The 17,588-nt window shown below is 35.5% G+C and overlaps 1 protein-coding gene across 1 annotated transcript; it reads left to right on the top strand.

Annotated features, from left to right (window-relative positions):
• The first annotated feature begins 14,320 nt into the window (after positions 1-14,320).
• On the top strand, positions 14,321-16,632 carry LOC116020165. Its single transcript, XM_031260647.1, has 4 exons — positions 14,321-14,560; positions 14,653-14,912; positions 15,124-15,244; positions 15,352-16,632. The coding sequence occupies exons 1-4, from the start codon at positions 14,321-14,323 to the stop codon at positions 16,630-16,632; spliced, it is 1,902 nt and encodes a 633-aa protein (XP_031116507.1).
• The last annotated feature ends 956 nt before the right edge of the window (positions 16,633-17,588 follow it).

The raw sequence follows: 17,588 nt of genomic DNA, 5'->3' as shown, positions 1-17,588 counted from the left end.
CGGATGGCTGTACAATTTAAGGGGGCGTTGAGCTCCCTTTTAATGAGGGAGCTCAACGCCCTCTTTTCATTTGTTTTTCGATGTGGGATCAAATTTGATCCCACATCACTTTTCTTTTCTTTCTTTTTTTAAATTTTATTATTATATATTATATATTATATATTATTATATTATATATTATATTATATTATTGTTATTAATTATTATTATTATTACTGTTGTTGTTGTTACTACTACTACTTTGATGATGATGTAGGAGATAAAACTTTGTAGACTAAATTTTTGTTTATGTGAGTGGTTTTTGCTATGAAGATTTTTGTATAATTCTAAATTATATATATATATATAAAGAAATACACACACACATGTATATAATTGTTTCAATTAATTGGCTGAATTAATCAATATTTTATTATGTATAATATTCTTATATTATATATTTGATACAACTAATTATCTTGTACAAAAATTATACTAAGAGGATGACTCTTAATGTACAAATAATAGACTAATGTTGTTATTAGGAGTAATAATTCAATTAATTTCATTAATTTTGAATCAAACTAACTAAGTTTTTATTTTGAGAAATTGTTACTTAATCAACCAAACTTAATTATACGTTAACTAATTCGATTAATTGGTCCATAACTATATTTTTATTATATATAAATTATATACTATATATTTGATACAACCATATTGTAGTCATTCAATTCATTTGATTAATTTTGAATCAAATAGAGATGAAGACACTATATTGATAGAAGAACAACACATCTCTAGGAATGACATTCTTAGTAACAACTAATTACCCGTCACAATTATCATAAATTAGTGACAAAACTTGAAATCAACACAATTATTGTCACAATTTAGTAATTTTTGTTACGGAATTATAGAGTGTCACAAATATTTGTAACAATTTCATCACAAAAAAATGACAATATATATTAGTAACAATAGTATTTTTTGTCACAATTGTTTCTCATTTATAATGGTACTAATCAATTGTATTTTTATTGACAAAATAAGTTGTCACAAATATTATAAACATGAGTGACCAACAACTATTTGTCACAAAAAGTATTAAAATTTGTGTCCACAATATATTTTGTCACAACTACATTCGTTCCCGCCATAATTATAATGCCGCCAAAATGCACATACATTTAGTGACAACAAATTGTGACAACGTATGTTACGACACTATTATTCTAGTAATAGTGACAACTTACTCGTAACAAATACTTACTTGTCACAATTATCATACTATCAGTGACCAAAAAAAGATTATCACAATTATCCCACACAATAGTGTCGAATTATTTTTTTGGTCACAAAAGGAGTATTATTTGTGGCTAAATTACAAAGTGTCACAAATGATTTGTCACTAAATCTCTTCATTCCTGTAGTGACTCTTAGGCTCAATGCAATTTAGAATTATTTTTAATAAAGAATAGTAAATACGGTAGGTGTAAATACACCTACCGTATTTACTATAATTATTTATTATACCTAGCATTGATGTAATCGTCAAAACCCTACCCGTCTCCAACAAAACAAAAGGGCGAGTGGTCTCTAACACTTCCAAACTCTCCAACAACACAAAACGGCGATCTTGCTGTGGTCCCTAACCCTTTCCCTTTCCGAACAAAAGTGATTTGTGGTCCCAAATCTCCATGAGGAATGGGAAACCTCCTTTCTAGCGTGTCCATATACTCTCTCAACCTACTGAAGCCCAACAAAGTCAACATTGCCCACACTGAGGCTCGAACCCATGACCTCAAACTTGGGAGAATCACTTCATGCCGCTTAACCACAAGGCCTTTGGCATTATATAAATCAATGTTAGGAAATAATTATTTCTAACCATTATTACGTACAGAAAAATTTGCACGTTATATTTAAAATGTGAATTTAACATGATCTGAGCCACTGAATATGTAACAAGAATTTATGACACGTTGAATTCTAGTTTACATGTTCCAACCACATGTCGCTCCAACGTCACTCTATTTTGATCGGTTCTTGCAAGCTCTCGCTCATCTCTCACCCACTCTTATGCAATGAATGTGATAAGCATAATTATTTTATTAACAAATTAGATTTTGCTGTATAAGAAATGCATTTGCTAGTGTAGCCTCATCAATTGTGTGTTATCATAATTATTTATCAATAATTAATATAATAAATTATATTATATACAATTTTGAAATTAAATGATATAAAATATAACATTAAATTAGTTAGATTAGATTTAGATTATTAAAATATTTTTGTGTAATATGTATTTGAACTTAAGTGCTAGATGGATCTAAAATGTTATCACATTATTAAGAAAAGAAAAAAAAATACCATACTACATTTGAGGGTATTTTAAACTATTAAGGTGTGTTGGAAAGCTATAAAATGATTTCTAAAAATTATTTTTTGAGTTTCCAGTGTTTGGATCTACTTGAAAAATTAAGTCAACAGAAAATTATTTCTGTTGACTTAGGAAAAAAGAGAGAGGCTATTTTGGCGGAAATCATTTTCGGATCGTCAAAGTTAGTGTTTCGGTCCGCCAAAAATGGTTTCAACCGGTTCTAGCGTGCTCTGGTTTTCGCCAAAAACTAGAGAGCAGTTTTCTGGTTTCCGCCATTTAAAAAAAAATAATAAATAATATTATTTTTAATATTATTATAAATATTTTGTTATTTTAAATAAAATAATTAAAATATTTAATCATACAATTCTAATCATTTTCTAGAAAATGAACCAAGTACATCAAGACAGTTTTCAATAATGCAACCAAACACTGAGAAGGAAAATATTTTCTAGAAAACGAATCATTTTCCAAAAGTCATTTTTCTAGTTTCCAAACACACCTAAAAGTAAAATATTGTTTAATCAAAGAACACAAATTTTTAAAATTAAAATCAGGATAAAAAATAAAAAAGCCACTAGAGTAATCAATAATTAAAAATTGGTGTGTATACTTTCGTCTGAAAAAAAAAAAGAAAAAAAAAGAAATACATAAAATGTGAGCGCTAGGGCCCACTTAAATTTGTGAGGAAGTGACAAATTAGAATAACGGCTTTGACTAACCCTAATATAGTAATATGTGAGCATTTGGGCCCACTACCTTTATTATTATTATTATTATCATCATTATTATTATTATTATTATTATTATTATTATTATTATTATTATTATTATTATTATTTCAGAAGAAAGTTAGACAATCGTTATATAGTGGACCATGGTTTAAAATGGTGTCGCTTATTTTAATGAAAAGAAATAGTAACCATTACATTCAACTGATTCGATAGTCTACTGCATAGACTTCATCGAAATTTATCGTCTACCATTATTAACCGTCACAATTTTTTTCTTAAAATTATTCAATAGTGCTAACAGACACGTATTCAAAATTTATGACACGTTGAATTCAACCTTATTTGTCCCAACCATGTGGCACTCCAATATCACTCTACTTTGCCGCGATCCGTTCATGCATGCACTCTCACTTTCCTAAGTCAACTTCTCCCACGCAATGAGTGTGATAAATATAATTATTTTACATTAAGAACAAATTAAAAAAAAAATATTTTTTTTGGTTGAAAATTGTTGGCACCATTACATTGTAGTATCTATTATCTACTGATGCTCGATCTCATGCCTCCTTATTTGGGAGAGTCACTATACATGCCACTTACCACAAGGTTATTGGCGATTGTTGATGTTACTTAGCTTAATTATTTATCAACAATTAATAAACAAGATTAATTATATCTACACTTATAATAAGAGTCAATAATGTTAGACCCTTAATTGGAACTAAAAAAATGTTGGTGTAATAGTCTGCTATAACATATTGTACTTTGTTTTCTTCTTATTGTGCAACTTCCAATTAAATTCCTAATATATCCTAATCTTTTATAATTTTTTCGTTAAATATAACGAAAGTTTAACATTAAATTCTTTAGGCAATTTGTTTCTTTATTGCAGTTTTCAAACAAATTGGCAATATTCTATAATACAATTCTGTATAGATTCCTAACTTAAAAGCAATATTCTATAATATAATTCTGTATAGATTCCTAACTTAAAATTAGAATATTGAAATCTTAATAAGATTCTATAATACAATTTTGTATAGATTTCTAACTAAACCATTATTCTATCTAAAACAACAGTATATAAACTCCTTCCCTTCTCACTGGTATTCACCCAAAACTAAACCTAACATATTATGCAACACACCATCTACTTGACATTCTATAGGTAATAGGTATGATTATCAAAATATTATCATGCTAATTCTACTATTTGTATTTGTACTCATAATGATTACAATTTATTTTAAAAAAAATTAATGATAGTATACCCATTAATTAGTATAACTTCAATATCGTTATGTAAATATATCTATTGTATAATATGTTCATCTATACTTGTATCCTTACATGTAATGTTGTAATGTTGTGGTTCTCATTATATTCTTCTATGGTTTTTGAATTTATGTTGTGGTTCCCATTATATTATTTCATAACATCCTTTTATGAACATATTTTCCATGGCACAAGGATATTAGTAATGACAAATGCAGTAAAGTTAATTGATATTAACACACAAACTGTGGGCTGGAGTTGTCAGTTCATGTCATTAAGAAAAAACGAACCAAAAAACGCTATTGGAACGCCTGAGAGAAAGTATATGCTCATCATCTTGAGGATGAAACAGTAAGTAAATAGTCAAATTTTCTCCCTTTATTATTATTATTATTATTATTATTATTATTATTATTAATTTAGCATTTTATTTTATTTTATTAATTTAGCATATTTTTTTTCTCTCATTATTATATGACTACTTTAACCAATTAAGGAATACTAATTTAAAAATACGCATTGGGCATTGGTTTAATCGCGCAATGCGTGTGTGATAAGTAATTTACTATATACAATTTGAAATTAGTTATATAATCTAACATTTAAATCAATTTGATTAGATTCAGGTTATTAAGATATGTATGGAATTCAAGTCTAAGGCACCTAAATGAACTAAGCATGAAGCATATCCTACCTCGACTTCAATTTTGAGTAAATTCGGATGAAATATTTAAATTTTATAGTGCAATCAACAAATGAATTGTTTAAAAAAAACAAATTAATTTATGCTCAATTTAATTTTTTAAAAAGTTGCAGAAAATAAATTACATGTTTTTGACATATTCACGTACATAAGAAACTAATGAAAGGGATAAAATATAGTGCTTAAAAAACTTGAGCACTAGAATCTTTTATCATTAAACTTGTGCGAGTAACAACAAATTGAAATAATGATGATATAATCATATAAGAGAGTTAATTCTACCTGAGGTTCATTAGCTTGATGGTAATTTTAAATTTAGTTTGTCATTTAACATTCTAGATTATTGTTTTTTAGATACTTTTAGTCCTTTTAATGACTTTTCATATTATTAGTAAAAGGATTTTTATCTTTTCATATTTTTCTTTCGTTATTTTTTTTTGGTTCAACTCGTTTAATTGGTTTAGCACTAGCAACATATTTTCACACAATCCAAATCCTTAGATTAAACTAGCCACACATATTCAAGAATTTAAGGCAATAGCTAATTCAATCCAAGAACAAAATAGTAAAATAGATTAAGATGTAATAGAAATCACCTAGTATTGAAGTGTTTCTTCAATCCAAGCTTGTTGTCTTTCTACAAGGAGAAATTGCTAAACTAAACTATCCTAAAAACTAAGGAATGAAAATTGCTAGAAGGAGGAACTCTCACAAAAATGGAAAAAGGGGCTCCCCTCTGAAATTCTATCAAGGGGGCTTAAATAGTCTCCGAAATTTCGCCCTAGGAAATATTCTCGCGCAGTGTTCCAACCATGCCTCCCACACGCGTGGTGGCATGCGTGGTTGGCTACTAGAATGTTGCCACGTGCACCAACATGCGTGTGGGCTTCACCCGGGTCCTTCGGGGCTCCAGACTTGCTCGGTTTGCTTATTTAGCTCGTTTTTTGTTCCTAATAGCTCCTGGGACCTCAGTATTGTCTCAATTCATGCCAAAGGTAGCTTTGTGTGCGGTTAATGAATTTAAAGCACAAATCATCATAAAATTATCATTTAAGGATACTAAAAACGTTATAAAGCACCCTACTTTGTACTCAAATAATGGGTATCTTGGGAGCTTATCAAAGTTCTTTCCGAAGGAAGTCAATTTGCATACTCATTTCCTCGAGGAGCTCGTAGTGTCTAGCTTCTCTCTTTTCCAGAAATGATTCTTGCTCGAGATGTAGTTCATATTGGAAGCTTTGCATTGTCTTCCAGTCGGTAACTTTGGTGAATCGTGAGGGAGCTGCAGGAAGTGAAGATGACTGAGTCGGAGTTGGATCTTTTGTGGACGGGGCTACTGACTCGGAGAAGATAGAGTTATTTGGAGATAAGACTAGGGGAGAATAAGGTTGATTTTCTGGGGATGCTGGAGTTTGCCCAAGTGGTGTGGTGGGTTGCGAAGTTGTCGAGGATGAAGAAGGAGCTGGTGGTTTAATTTCCACCTTTGGTGGCTTGGGCACTTTCTTTTTGGTTCCTTTGCCTCTTTCTTAACTCTTCGTGTTCGGCTGAGGTTCAAGATGGATAGATCCTTGAGCGATAGAGGAGTCATAGTTGCTTCTTTCACGATCTCCTTGATCTATTCCATCCTCGCCTTATATCCCAAGGCTATGCACAGTTGCATGACTAATGGTCCCACAAATACTAAAGTAACCTTTGCTTGCTGTTGTGCCTTCAGCCATCCCTTACACACCATCCCCATATTCACTGGTGTATTCGTATCCATGCTCCAAAACGCGAATAAATCAGTTCTGTAGACCTTTGCAAAATTGCATCTGCGCCCTTCCCATGATTGGGCCAAAATTCGTCTAACTACCTGAATATCATCTCTTCGGATCTGTGATTGTAGTACTCTTGCCCCACTCCATTCAATTCCTGGCTTTGCAATTTTCGTCCAATATCTCTTTGGGGTTTCAAAATCTCCGAAGTTCCAAGGGAGATGTCTATACCAAGTACTCTCTTTGTCTTCCTTGCTATAGAATCCGAGCAATACTCCTAATGTGTCAACCGAAATGTGATAGGGGTTATTTAAAAGAGAGAACCGGATGGTGGGGCTCCTTAGATCGCCGCTTCTTCCTGTGACCTCAAGGCTAGTCACAAATTCATAGACTGCTGGCGCATACGTTGGGTGGCGCCATCCAAAAATTCTACTCCAAAAAGGTTGGTGGATGAGACAAGCCACCGAATGTTGGCACTGGAATGGATTCAACATGGCTAGATCGACAAAGTTCCATCCAGTAACTGGGAGATCAAGCAAATATTGAAAACAATTTCTCATTTTCACAGTCATGCTCATTCTGCGACATGAATTTCCTTCGTTTCCTTCTTCCTCTTTCGCTCTTGGCAAATATGTTTCCATCATCGAGACTTTCCCTTTTCTCGCTCTCATTTCCTTTTGATTAGCAGTTAACGATTGCGAACACATTTCTATAAAATGGTCAATAATTTTAAAATATATTGCATGGAAATATTCTTCTCACTTTAAGGCACTATCTATCATTGTGAAACAAAATAACACAAAATTTTAGCATATTCTTCTCATGATTTGCATTTCAAAAGAAAACAATGAGTAAGATAAATGCACAATATCATTTGAAATTCAAAAGTCAACATAGAAATTCAACTTCATCTTCTTCCTTCAAACTAGAGTGAGGTTCAAAAATGTAGTGATCCCACAAGTTCAAAATTTTTCAAATAGAAAGTAAGAATCAACAATGTGGGGTCCTAGGAACAAGAAAGTTGTAAATTTTTCTTCATATGTTCTCAATTTTATACAAAAATCTAACTACATAAAACATGCCCAAATTCCTCATAGGGTTTGCAATGTAAGCATCAATGTGTTGCAAATCATGGGTTTTTTCATACAATATCAACAATGTAAGCTCAAATCTAAGATATATAAGTGTTTCCCAACAAAATAACCATAAAGAAGTTAAGAACAATGTAGATTCATGGCATCATGCTTCAAATGAAATAGATTTTTCCTTAAGAGATAAAGAAAAGAAGAGCATAGATTACTGTTAATAAAATTACCAAGAAAAAACTGTTTTGAAAATCCCTATGTTGTACCAAGCTCTTGTGACAATTCTGCTAGTTCAGCAGATAGTTTAAAAACAGGTTCTCTGTTAGTATGGAAGGTTTATAATAGTTTAGTTCAGTAGACAGTTCAGAAGACTTGGAAGACTTTGAAGATAGTTCACAGAACAAGACACAGAACAAAGTCAAGCAAGAGGATCAGGGTTAGTTACGGAAACTTCAAACAACCTACCAGAATCAGAAGCAAGATAAATATGAGACTGATCCCTTATGATCCTGTTGGAGAGTTTCTACACTAAAGGACTAAACGTGAAGTTTCCGTATGTGTGATTACAAGAAGTCTTGACAAAGCGTACCTTTGATTCAAGATACATCTTCTTCATGAAGTATTGGGCAAGCAATCACTCTGAATGCAAGTTGTGCTATCGTTGAGGGGGAGCCTCAATTCAAGAAGATCGAGAGATCGAGTTCTTGTCAAACTCTTCAAGGTTGAACTCTAGAATGGAGCCTCAGATGATTTCTAGAGTTATCGCGTGATTCTCTACTGTAATTGTGTGGTACATTTCACAGAGTTGATCAATGAAGAGTTGGGCAATCAGAGTGATGCCCGCCAGACATAGGAATTGAGATTCCGAACTGGGTTACCAATTTCTGGTGTTCTTACTGTTTTAATATCTACTATTCTTAATTGCTGTTTAATACGAATTGCTCTTCTCTCTGCACTAGGCCAGCAAGTAGTTGAGGGTCATCTAACAAATCTAGCAATTAGGTTTAATAGTTAGGAGACTTTTTCATTATCTTAGACCTTGATTAGAATAGTCTGAGAATTTCATTTGGTATCAGAGCTCAGTCTCAAGGCTTTCTATTGATAATGATCCTTTGAATCTCTCTGTTTTTCCTTAGTTTTTAACCCTTTTCTTCAAGCTTGGCTACTGTGTTTCCTAAAGAAGACATGGAAGGGCAGGCTAGACCTCCTCAGCTGATCGGTACCAATTATGCTTACTGGAAGGCAAGAACCAGGATCTACCTTCATGCACAAGGAGTGAATGTCTGGAAGGCTGTTACTCATAGGTGGACACACCCCAAAAGGATTCAAGAAGACAAGTCTGAAATCCTGGATCGCTTGATGAAGAAATCAGTAACAGTGACAATAACAACAAGACACTAAACACAATCACTGGATCGCTTGATGAAGGTCAATTTGGGTTAATCACTGGATGCAGCTCTGCAAAAGATGCTTGGGAGATTCTTGAAAAACTATATGAAGGAGACTCTTCTGTTAAACAAACCAAGATGCAACAAGTCCTCACCAGATTTGAGGAATTACGGATGAAAGATGAAGAAACTATTGTCGAATTCAATGCTAGGGTTCAAGAGTTGAAGAACGAAGTCGCCGTGTTGGGTGAACCGTTTTCCTTGGACAAACTGGTTAGGAATATTCTTCGATCCCTACCCGTACGCTTCAGAATGAAAGTTACTGTAATTCAAGAGAGTGTTGGTTGGAAAACAAAATCTGTTGCTGAATTAATGAGTAATCTGAGGACATACGAAATGGACATCTTATCGCAAGATAACAACTCAAAAAGAGGTAAGAATGTAGCCTTCATTACCGAAGAATGTGACTCCGAAGAAGAATTCGAAGAATTAGATGATGAATCTGTGGCAATGATAACCAGGAACTTCACTAAGATTCTAAAATAGATAAATCGAAGAAACAAAGGAGGCAAGAATCAACCAAACAGATCGAACAGCGCTATTCCATCTTCGTCGAGCTTATCTCGATCCGGTGGAAAATCATCAAATTCAAACAATCAGAAGAACACTGGTCTAATCAATCAATCAGGACAATACTCAAATCAGCCTCGATAAAATCAATGGCAACAAGGAGAAAACAAGAACAAGAACAAAGGAATTCAGTGTAGAGAATGCGAAGGTTTTGGACACATTCAAGTGGAATGTGCCACTTACCTTAAAAGGAAGAAATCCATGAATGCAACCACCTGGAGTGATGAAGAATGCTCAGAAGAAACTCAAGATGAAGATGAAGAAATATCAGGGAACTTCGTAGCTTTCACTGCAATTGTGGCTGAATCTCACTCGGACTTGGAAAATTGCTCAGATCATGAAGATGTAGACAAAATACCATATGAAGAACTTGAACAATCCTACATTCAACTGTACAAGAAATGGGATATTCTCTTGAAGACTCACACAACCACAAACTCCAAAAATGAGTTCTTGGAAAAGAACATTGAATCCTTGAAGAAACAGGTTGCTGACAAAGATGCTGAACTAGCTGAGTCCAACTCAAAAGTGATGGTACTCTCAGTTGAATTGGAAGCCTTCAAGAAACAAATCCAAATGATGAACACAACATCAACTCTGAATCAAATCCTTGACTCCGGAAGATCACCCAACATTCGAAATGGTCTGGGGTACATTCGAAACTCTCAAAATTCTTTTTCCACTAAGTTTGTTCCTGCATGTACTAGCACTTGGACAAATATTGAAACCAACCAGAAAACCTTGAGGAAATATACTCCAATATGTCATTTCTGCTACAAGAAAGGTCATGCAAGACCTGAATGCTACAGGTTCTACAGTGATCAGAGAACTGACAAATTTCAGAAGAAATGGATCACCCCAGTCAGTCGTCAAGTTTGGGTAAGGAAGTCAGATTTGGTCTGTTATTCTATGCTTTTTGGGAAATAACAGGGAAAATAGTATTTCGACAGTGGTTGTTCTAGACATATGATCGACATTAAAGAATTTCTCAAGAATGTCATTCCTTATACCGGACAAGTAACCTTTGGTGATGTAATTAAAGGTGACATCATGGGTATTGGGATTCTCAACGTAGCTGGACTGCATTCACTGTCTAAGGTTCTACTGGTTCAGGGTCTTAAAGCAAATTTGATCAGCATCAGCCAGTTGTGTGACCAAAAGCTGAATGTTGGATTTACAAAAGATCGATGCATTGTCAAGGACAAACAGAACAAGGTTATCATGGAAGGTACAAGATCCTCTGACAATTGTTATATTTTGTCTTCTAATCTTTTGTGCTGCAATACAACTTGTGATAACACGGATCTCTGGCATCAAAGACTTGGACACATGAATCATCAAGATATGAACCAACTTATAAGTCATGAATGTGTAAGAGGGATACCGAAGTTCAAAGTCAAGGAAACTTGTATATGTGGCCCTTGTCAGCTGGGAAAGAAAACCAGAGCCCCACACAAATTTTTCAACCATATAGGAACTTCTTCATGTCTGGATCTTCTACATATGGACCTAATCGGACCAACACAGGTGGAAAGCCTGGGAGGTAAAAGATACATATTTGTCTGTGTTGATGATTATTTTCGTTTTTGCTGGGTAATGTTCCTCAGAAACAAATCAGAAACTCTTGAACAATTTGAGAAACTGTGCTTGAAGCTGCAAAAAGAAAAAGGATCACACATTGGGAAAATTGTGAGGATCAGATCGGATCACGGGAGGGAACTCGAAAATCAGGACTTCTCTAACTTCTGCTCCAAAAATGGAATCAGTCATGAATTCTCAGCCCCCAAAACTCTTCACAGCAAAATGGAGTAGTAGAGCGAAAGAATAGAACCATTCAAGAGATGACTCTAGTTTTGATAAATAGGAAAAACCTTCCTCAGTTCTTTTGGGCAGAGGCAGTACACACTGCATGTCATATAATCAACAGAGTTTATCTCAGACCAGTGATGTCGCATACACCATATGAACTTTGGCGAGGAAGGAAACCAAATTTGAAATACTTTCGCATCTTGGGCAGCAAATGTTACATATTAAATGACAAAGAAAAGGTTGGAAAATTTGAGCCAAAAAGTGATGAAGGCATATTCTTGGGATACTCACCAAACAGTAGAGCCTACAGGGTTTACAACAAACGTATCAAGACTGTCCAAGAATCAATCAATGTAATTGTAGATGATCAACCACAAACTGTTAGTGAGTGTGTACCAGCTGCTGAACTAGACCAAAGCCAAAGGAAATCAGATGATGAAGAAGGAATCAAGAAAACTGAGTCAGAAACCGAACCAGATGACTCAAAACCAGACACTGAACAACATACCAACATAGACTCTCATCAATCTACACAACCAAAGCAGGTTCCATCGCATGTTCAAAAGAATCATCCTGTAGAAAATATATTAGGGACACCCACGACAGGTGTTCGAACCAGAGGAATGTTAAGAGGTAGTCTTGCTGAGTTATTTGGGTATGCTTGTTACACATCTAAATTTGAACCCAAGAACTACAAAGAAGCACTTCAAGATGAAAACTAGATAAGGGCTATGCAAGATGAACTCGCGCAATTTGAACGAAATGAGGTATGGATCTTGTACCATGCCCTCTTGATGCGAATGTAGTCGGAACAAAGTGGATCTTTCGAAATAAAACCGATGAACAGGGAAATGTTGTGAGAAATAAAGCCAGACTAGTGGCACAAGGCTATTCACAGATTGAAGGAATTGACTATGAAGAAACATTTGCTCTTGTGGCTAAACTTGAGTCTGTAAGACTATTATTGGCCGTCTCCTACATCCTGAACTTTCAACTGAACCAGATGGACGTGAAAACTGCGTTTCTGAATGGACTTCTCAATGAAGAAATCTTTGTAGCTCAACCAAAAGGGTTTGAGGATCCACATTATCCTAATCACGTCTACAAACTGAAAAAGGCCCTTTATGGATTGAAACAAGCCCCAAGAGCTTGGTATGAACGGCTCACACAATATCTTTTGAAAAATGGGTACATCCGTGGTGGAGCTGACAAAACACTATTTGTTAAAAAGACCACAGATCACATAACAGTGGCCCAGGTTTATGTGGACGATATCGTGTTCGGATCAACATCGCCTACAAATGTTAAGGAATTTATTCGAGTGGAAAAGGAATTTGAGATTAGCATGATCGGAGAATTGACATGCTTTTTGGGATTACAGGTAAAACAGATAGAAATAGGGCTATTTCTGTCACAGACCAAGTACGCTCAAAACGTGGTAAAAAGATTTGGTATTGATTCTGCTAAAGAGGCCAAAACCCCTCTTTCCACTACGGTAAAACTATCAAAAGATTCCGACTCAAAACCTGTTGAAGGCAAACTTTATCGAAGTATGATTGGGAGTCTACTGTACCTAACAGCAAGCAGGCCTGATATAATGTTCAGTGTAGGCCTATGTGCATGTTTTCAAGCAAACCCAAGGGAAGCACATCTAAATGCAGTCAAAAGGATCATCAAATATGTTAAGGGAACTGTAAACTATGGGTTATGGTATTCGCGTGACTCAGGTACTGAACTACTGGGATATAGTGATGCTGATTGGGCAGGAAACTTGGAAGACAGAAAAAGTACATCGGGAGGATGTTTCTTTTTAGGTAAAAACCTCGTTTCATGGTTCAGCAAGAAGCAAAACTCCATCTCATTATCTACTGCAGAAGCAGAATACATAGCTGCTGGGAGTTGCTGCTCTCAACTTATATGGATGAAACAAATGGTGAACGATTATGGTCTAAAGTTCAGTAGTGCTGATCTTCACTGCGACAACACCAGCGCGATCAATATTGCGAAAAATCCTGTACAACATTCCCGTACTAAGCATATAGATATCCGATACCATTTCATCAGGGAACTTGTGGAAAACGGAGACATTAAACTACATTACATACCAACAGATAAACAACTGGGGGATATTTTCACAAAGGCGTTGGAACCAATCAGATTCAACACCCTCAAATCAGAACTTGGTATGTGTAACAGTCCACAAAACTAGTGCAGTAAGTGGTACAAACTTTTATCCTCCACTCAGTTTGAAATTTTTAATTTTTTTTATGAATTTTTTTTCTTCGCACAATATTGATGTCCATTTTTGATAAGCATAAGATAACTGAAGAACAGTACACCCCACTGACCAAGCTGCTACAGCATTAATTACGGAGATGACAACTGTCAAATCAGCACGACTCCCACTCTCTTCACGCCTCATCACGTGACCTGAAAAAGCAGGTCATCATGGAGTCCCTCGACCTTTGAAAATCCAGTTGCGATAAGAGGAAATAAAAGATCATCCGAATCTCTCAAAGCTGCAAAACTTCTCATAAGCTTCACACAAAACCTGGAGTCTTGAAACAAATCGCTACAATGGACCAAGATGAATCTCTATATTTCGATTTTTCCAGACTCACAAACAGATATCCCTCTGAAATTCAACATCAGGCATCCCGAGAGATGGTAATAATAGTCAACAACAAGATGAAGCCTCCGGGAGGAGAACCAATCTGGTCATGGTACTCAAAGGCAGAGCAACTAGATTACTTGAAAGGGTTCCTCAAACCACTTGCAGTTCAGGAAGGAGAAACAGCAAAAGCTAAGGATCCTGAGGTTTATTCTGAAAAACCCTCCTCCCTTAACTGTTTTATTTAAAAATGTACGTATGTGAACTATATAGCTTCTGTCTTTAACAAATTTTTCAGGATATAATTGTTCTATCGGATACTGAGGATGAAACTAACCCAGAAAACATCACTATAGTAAAACCCTTGCCTCTAGTCTCTGTAAAACAAGAACCCATAGATGATGAACATGAAAAATTGTCTGATCCTGAAAAAAATCTGTCAATATCTGATGATGTTAACCCAGTGTCTACCGTTGTGTATGGTCCACATCAGCTTAAACCTCCTGCTTCACTTTTCTCCAAACTCAATCTGTTTAATATCATGGATGAACACAGAAGGTCAACCTCTCTCACAAATAGACTATCTATCCCCTTGAATATCCCTCAAAGTACAAAATCCTTACAAGATCCAATCCTATCATTACCATCATCACAAACCACACAAGCTAATAATCCTGAACAACAAAATCCTGAAATTCCTCTCCTATCGAGTCAGAAAACTCACACACTGATGAAACCAGGTCTGAACCTCCATCTGAACCAAATCCAGAAAAACCCCTGCAGACCCTATTGATGACTCTCCACTAGACTTTGAGTTTGAAACAGGAAATCCTGCAGAAATACAAGTTGCAGAACCGACTGATGAAGAAGAAAATCTGCCTTTGTTGCAAGTGAAGAAGAACCAAGAAAAGGCTAAAGGAAAGAAGAAGATCTAAGAAGAACAAGCGGACAAAAATCCTGTGGCAAAAATTCAAGTCTTCTCTGCCCCTGCCACAAGGCGAAAACCAGATCATCCACAGCACAACAGGAAAAGGAAACCTCCTCACCAGTTCGAAAATCTAAGAGGAAACAAACAGTTGCTGAACAGCCTGTCCCTCAGGAAACCACTAGAAGTATGAAGAGAAGGAAGACCATTCAAGCTCAACAGCCTGAAAGCCAGCCTGATGCCTCTGCCATAACACCTCTTGAAGTAATCACTCCTCAATTCTTATCTGATGAATATGCAGCAAGGTGGGACTCCACAAACCAAAGGAAAATTCTGAGTGAAAGGTACCTTGATGTTGAAAAGTTCAAATCCCAGTGCCAACTCATGCCAGTGTTAGAGAAGATAAATCTTGTCAAGTCTGTGACAACTCAGAGGAGCTATCCACCTATTGCCATAAAGGAATTTTATGCAAACCTTATGAAGACTATCAAGGAGGCTGGTTCACAGGTTTATGGACGTGTCTGGCTGAGAGGAAAAGAATACAATTTTGACACACGTACCATCAATCTGTATCTGGGCATTAATGCAAGTGATATTGAGGATCCTGTTATTGGGGAAAATACAATCACAAAGGTCATTACAGGAGGAACCTATAGCTATTGGCTTGCTGAAACCAACATGTTGCCTGCCAAATCCTTGACAACAAAGTATGCAATTATGCATAAACTAGCCATGACAAATTGGATGCCCAATGAACACAGGGGAGGATTAAATTTGCTCATGGCCACCTTGATCTACAAAATAGGCAAAGGTATTCCCGTTGACTTAGGTAACATAATCTTCAAACATGTGGCATCTTTCAGGAAACCAGAGTCAAAGGAAAGCAAAGTAAAGCTACCTTTTCCCTGCACAATTTATGGAGTACTACGCACACAAGGATTCAAACCTAAGCCAAATGAGCCTATGGAAGCTCCACAAGTAATAACTATTGATGCCAGAATCAAACAAGGAACTCATGTGCTTGACATCTTTCCAGAACATGCAAGTAGCTCAGCCCCAGCCTTGAACCTTGATGCACCTTTTAGCAGCAAACTCACAGCCCAGCACCTTGATAAAAGCATCAGAGATCTCAACACAATCATACAGATTCTTGTTGAAAAGAAAACAATTGAGATGCAACTACGTGAACAATTGAGGTTGAGAGATCAAGAAATGACTGGTACTGTTGCTGAACCACCTACTGATCCACCCACTGATCCTTCCATGGCAAGCAATGAACAAACTGCTGAAAATCCACCTGAAGATGATCTCACTGTAAACAGCCAGGAGGATGAGTCCTCGGAATCTGAATGATTCTTTTTTAACACCTGGGTTGCTTTTCTACTTGGTCCTGCTAAGGAGTCTTGTGGCTACAGATTCACAAGTTCCTGGCAATAGGGGGAGTAGGAACAACCTTTCTAAGCATTGGTTACTGCTACTTTTGGTTACTGTTACTTGGTACCTTTTTTTATGAAGACCCTTGATCTGCTATGAAGATTTCTTTAATTGTAATAGGGTCTCATGTGTTAGCTTATTTTTTTTTTTGTGTTACATCATCTTCAAGTTCATTTTGTTTTGAATTTATTTTGAGAACTATGTTATTTGAATGAACGCTGTTTTTAACTATCACTGATGCTTTAGGAAGATTGTTATGAATTGCCAAGAAACTTGCTACAAAGGGGGAGATTGTTAATAAAATTACCAAGAAAAAACTGTTTTGAAAATTCCTATGTTGTACCAAGATCTTGTGACAATTCTGCTAGTTCAGCAGATAGTTTAAAAACAGGTTTTCTGTTAGTATGGAAGGTTTATAATAGTTTAGTTCAGTAGATAGTTCAGAAGACTTGGAAGACTTTGAAGATAGTTCACAGAACAAGACACAGAACAAAGTCAAGCTAGAGGATTAGGGTTAGTTACGGAAACTTCAAACAACCTACCAGAATCAGAAACAAGATAAATATGAGACTGATCCCTTATGATCCAGATGGAGAGTTGTACCAAGATCTTGTACCAATTTTGCTAGTTCAGCAGATAGTTTAAAAACAGGTTCTCTGTTAGTATGGAAGGTTTATAATAGTTTAGTTCAGTAGATAGTTCAGAAGACTTGGAAGACTTTGAAGATGTTCACAGAACAAGACACAGAACAAAGTCAAGCAAGAGGATTAGGGTTAGTTACGGAAACTACAAACAACCTACCAGAATCAGAAGCAAGATAAATATGAGACTGATCCCTTATGATCCTGTTGGAGAGTTTCTACACTAAAGGACTA

Source organism: Ipomoea triloba, chromosome 5 (assembly GCF_003576645.1).
Source record: "Ipomoea triloba cultivar NCNSP0323 chromosome 5, ASM357664v1".
In the NCBI taxonomy this organism is placed as follows: Eukaryota; Viridiplantae; Streptophyta; class Magnoliopsida; order Solanales; family Convolvulaceae; genus Ipomoea; species Ipomoea triloba.
The sequence above is the reverse complement of the archived record's forward strand: the minus strand, read 5'-3'. Positions and strand labels throughout refer to the sequence as shown.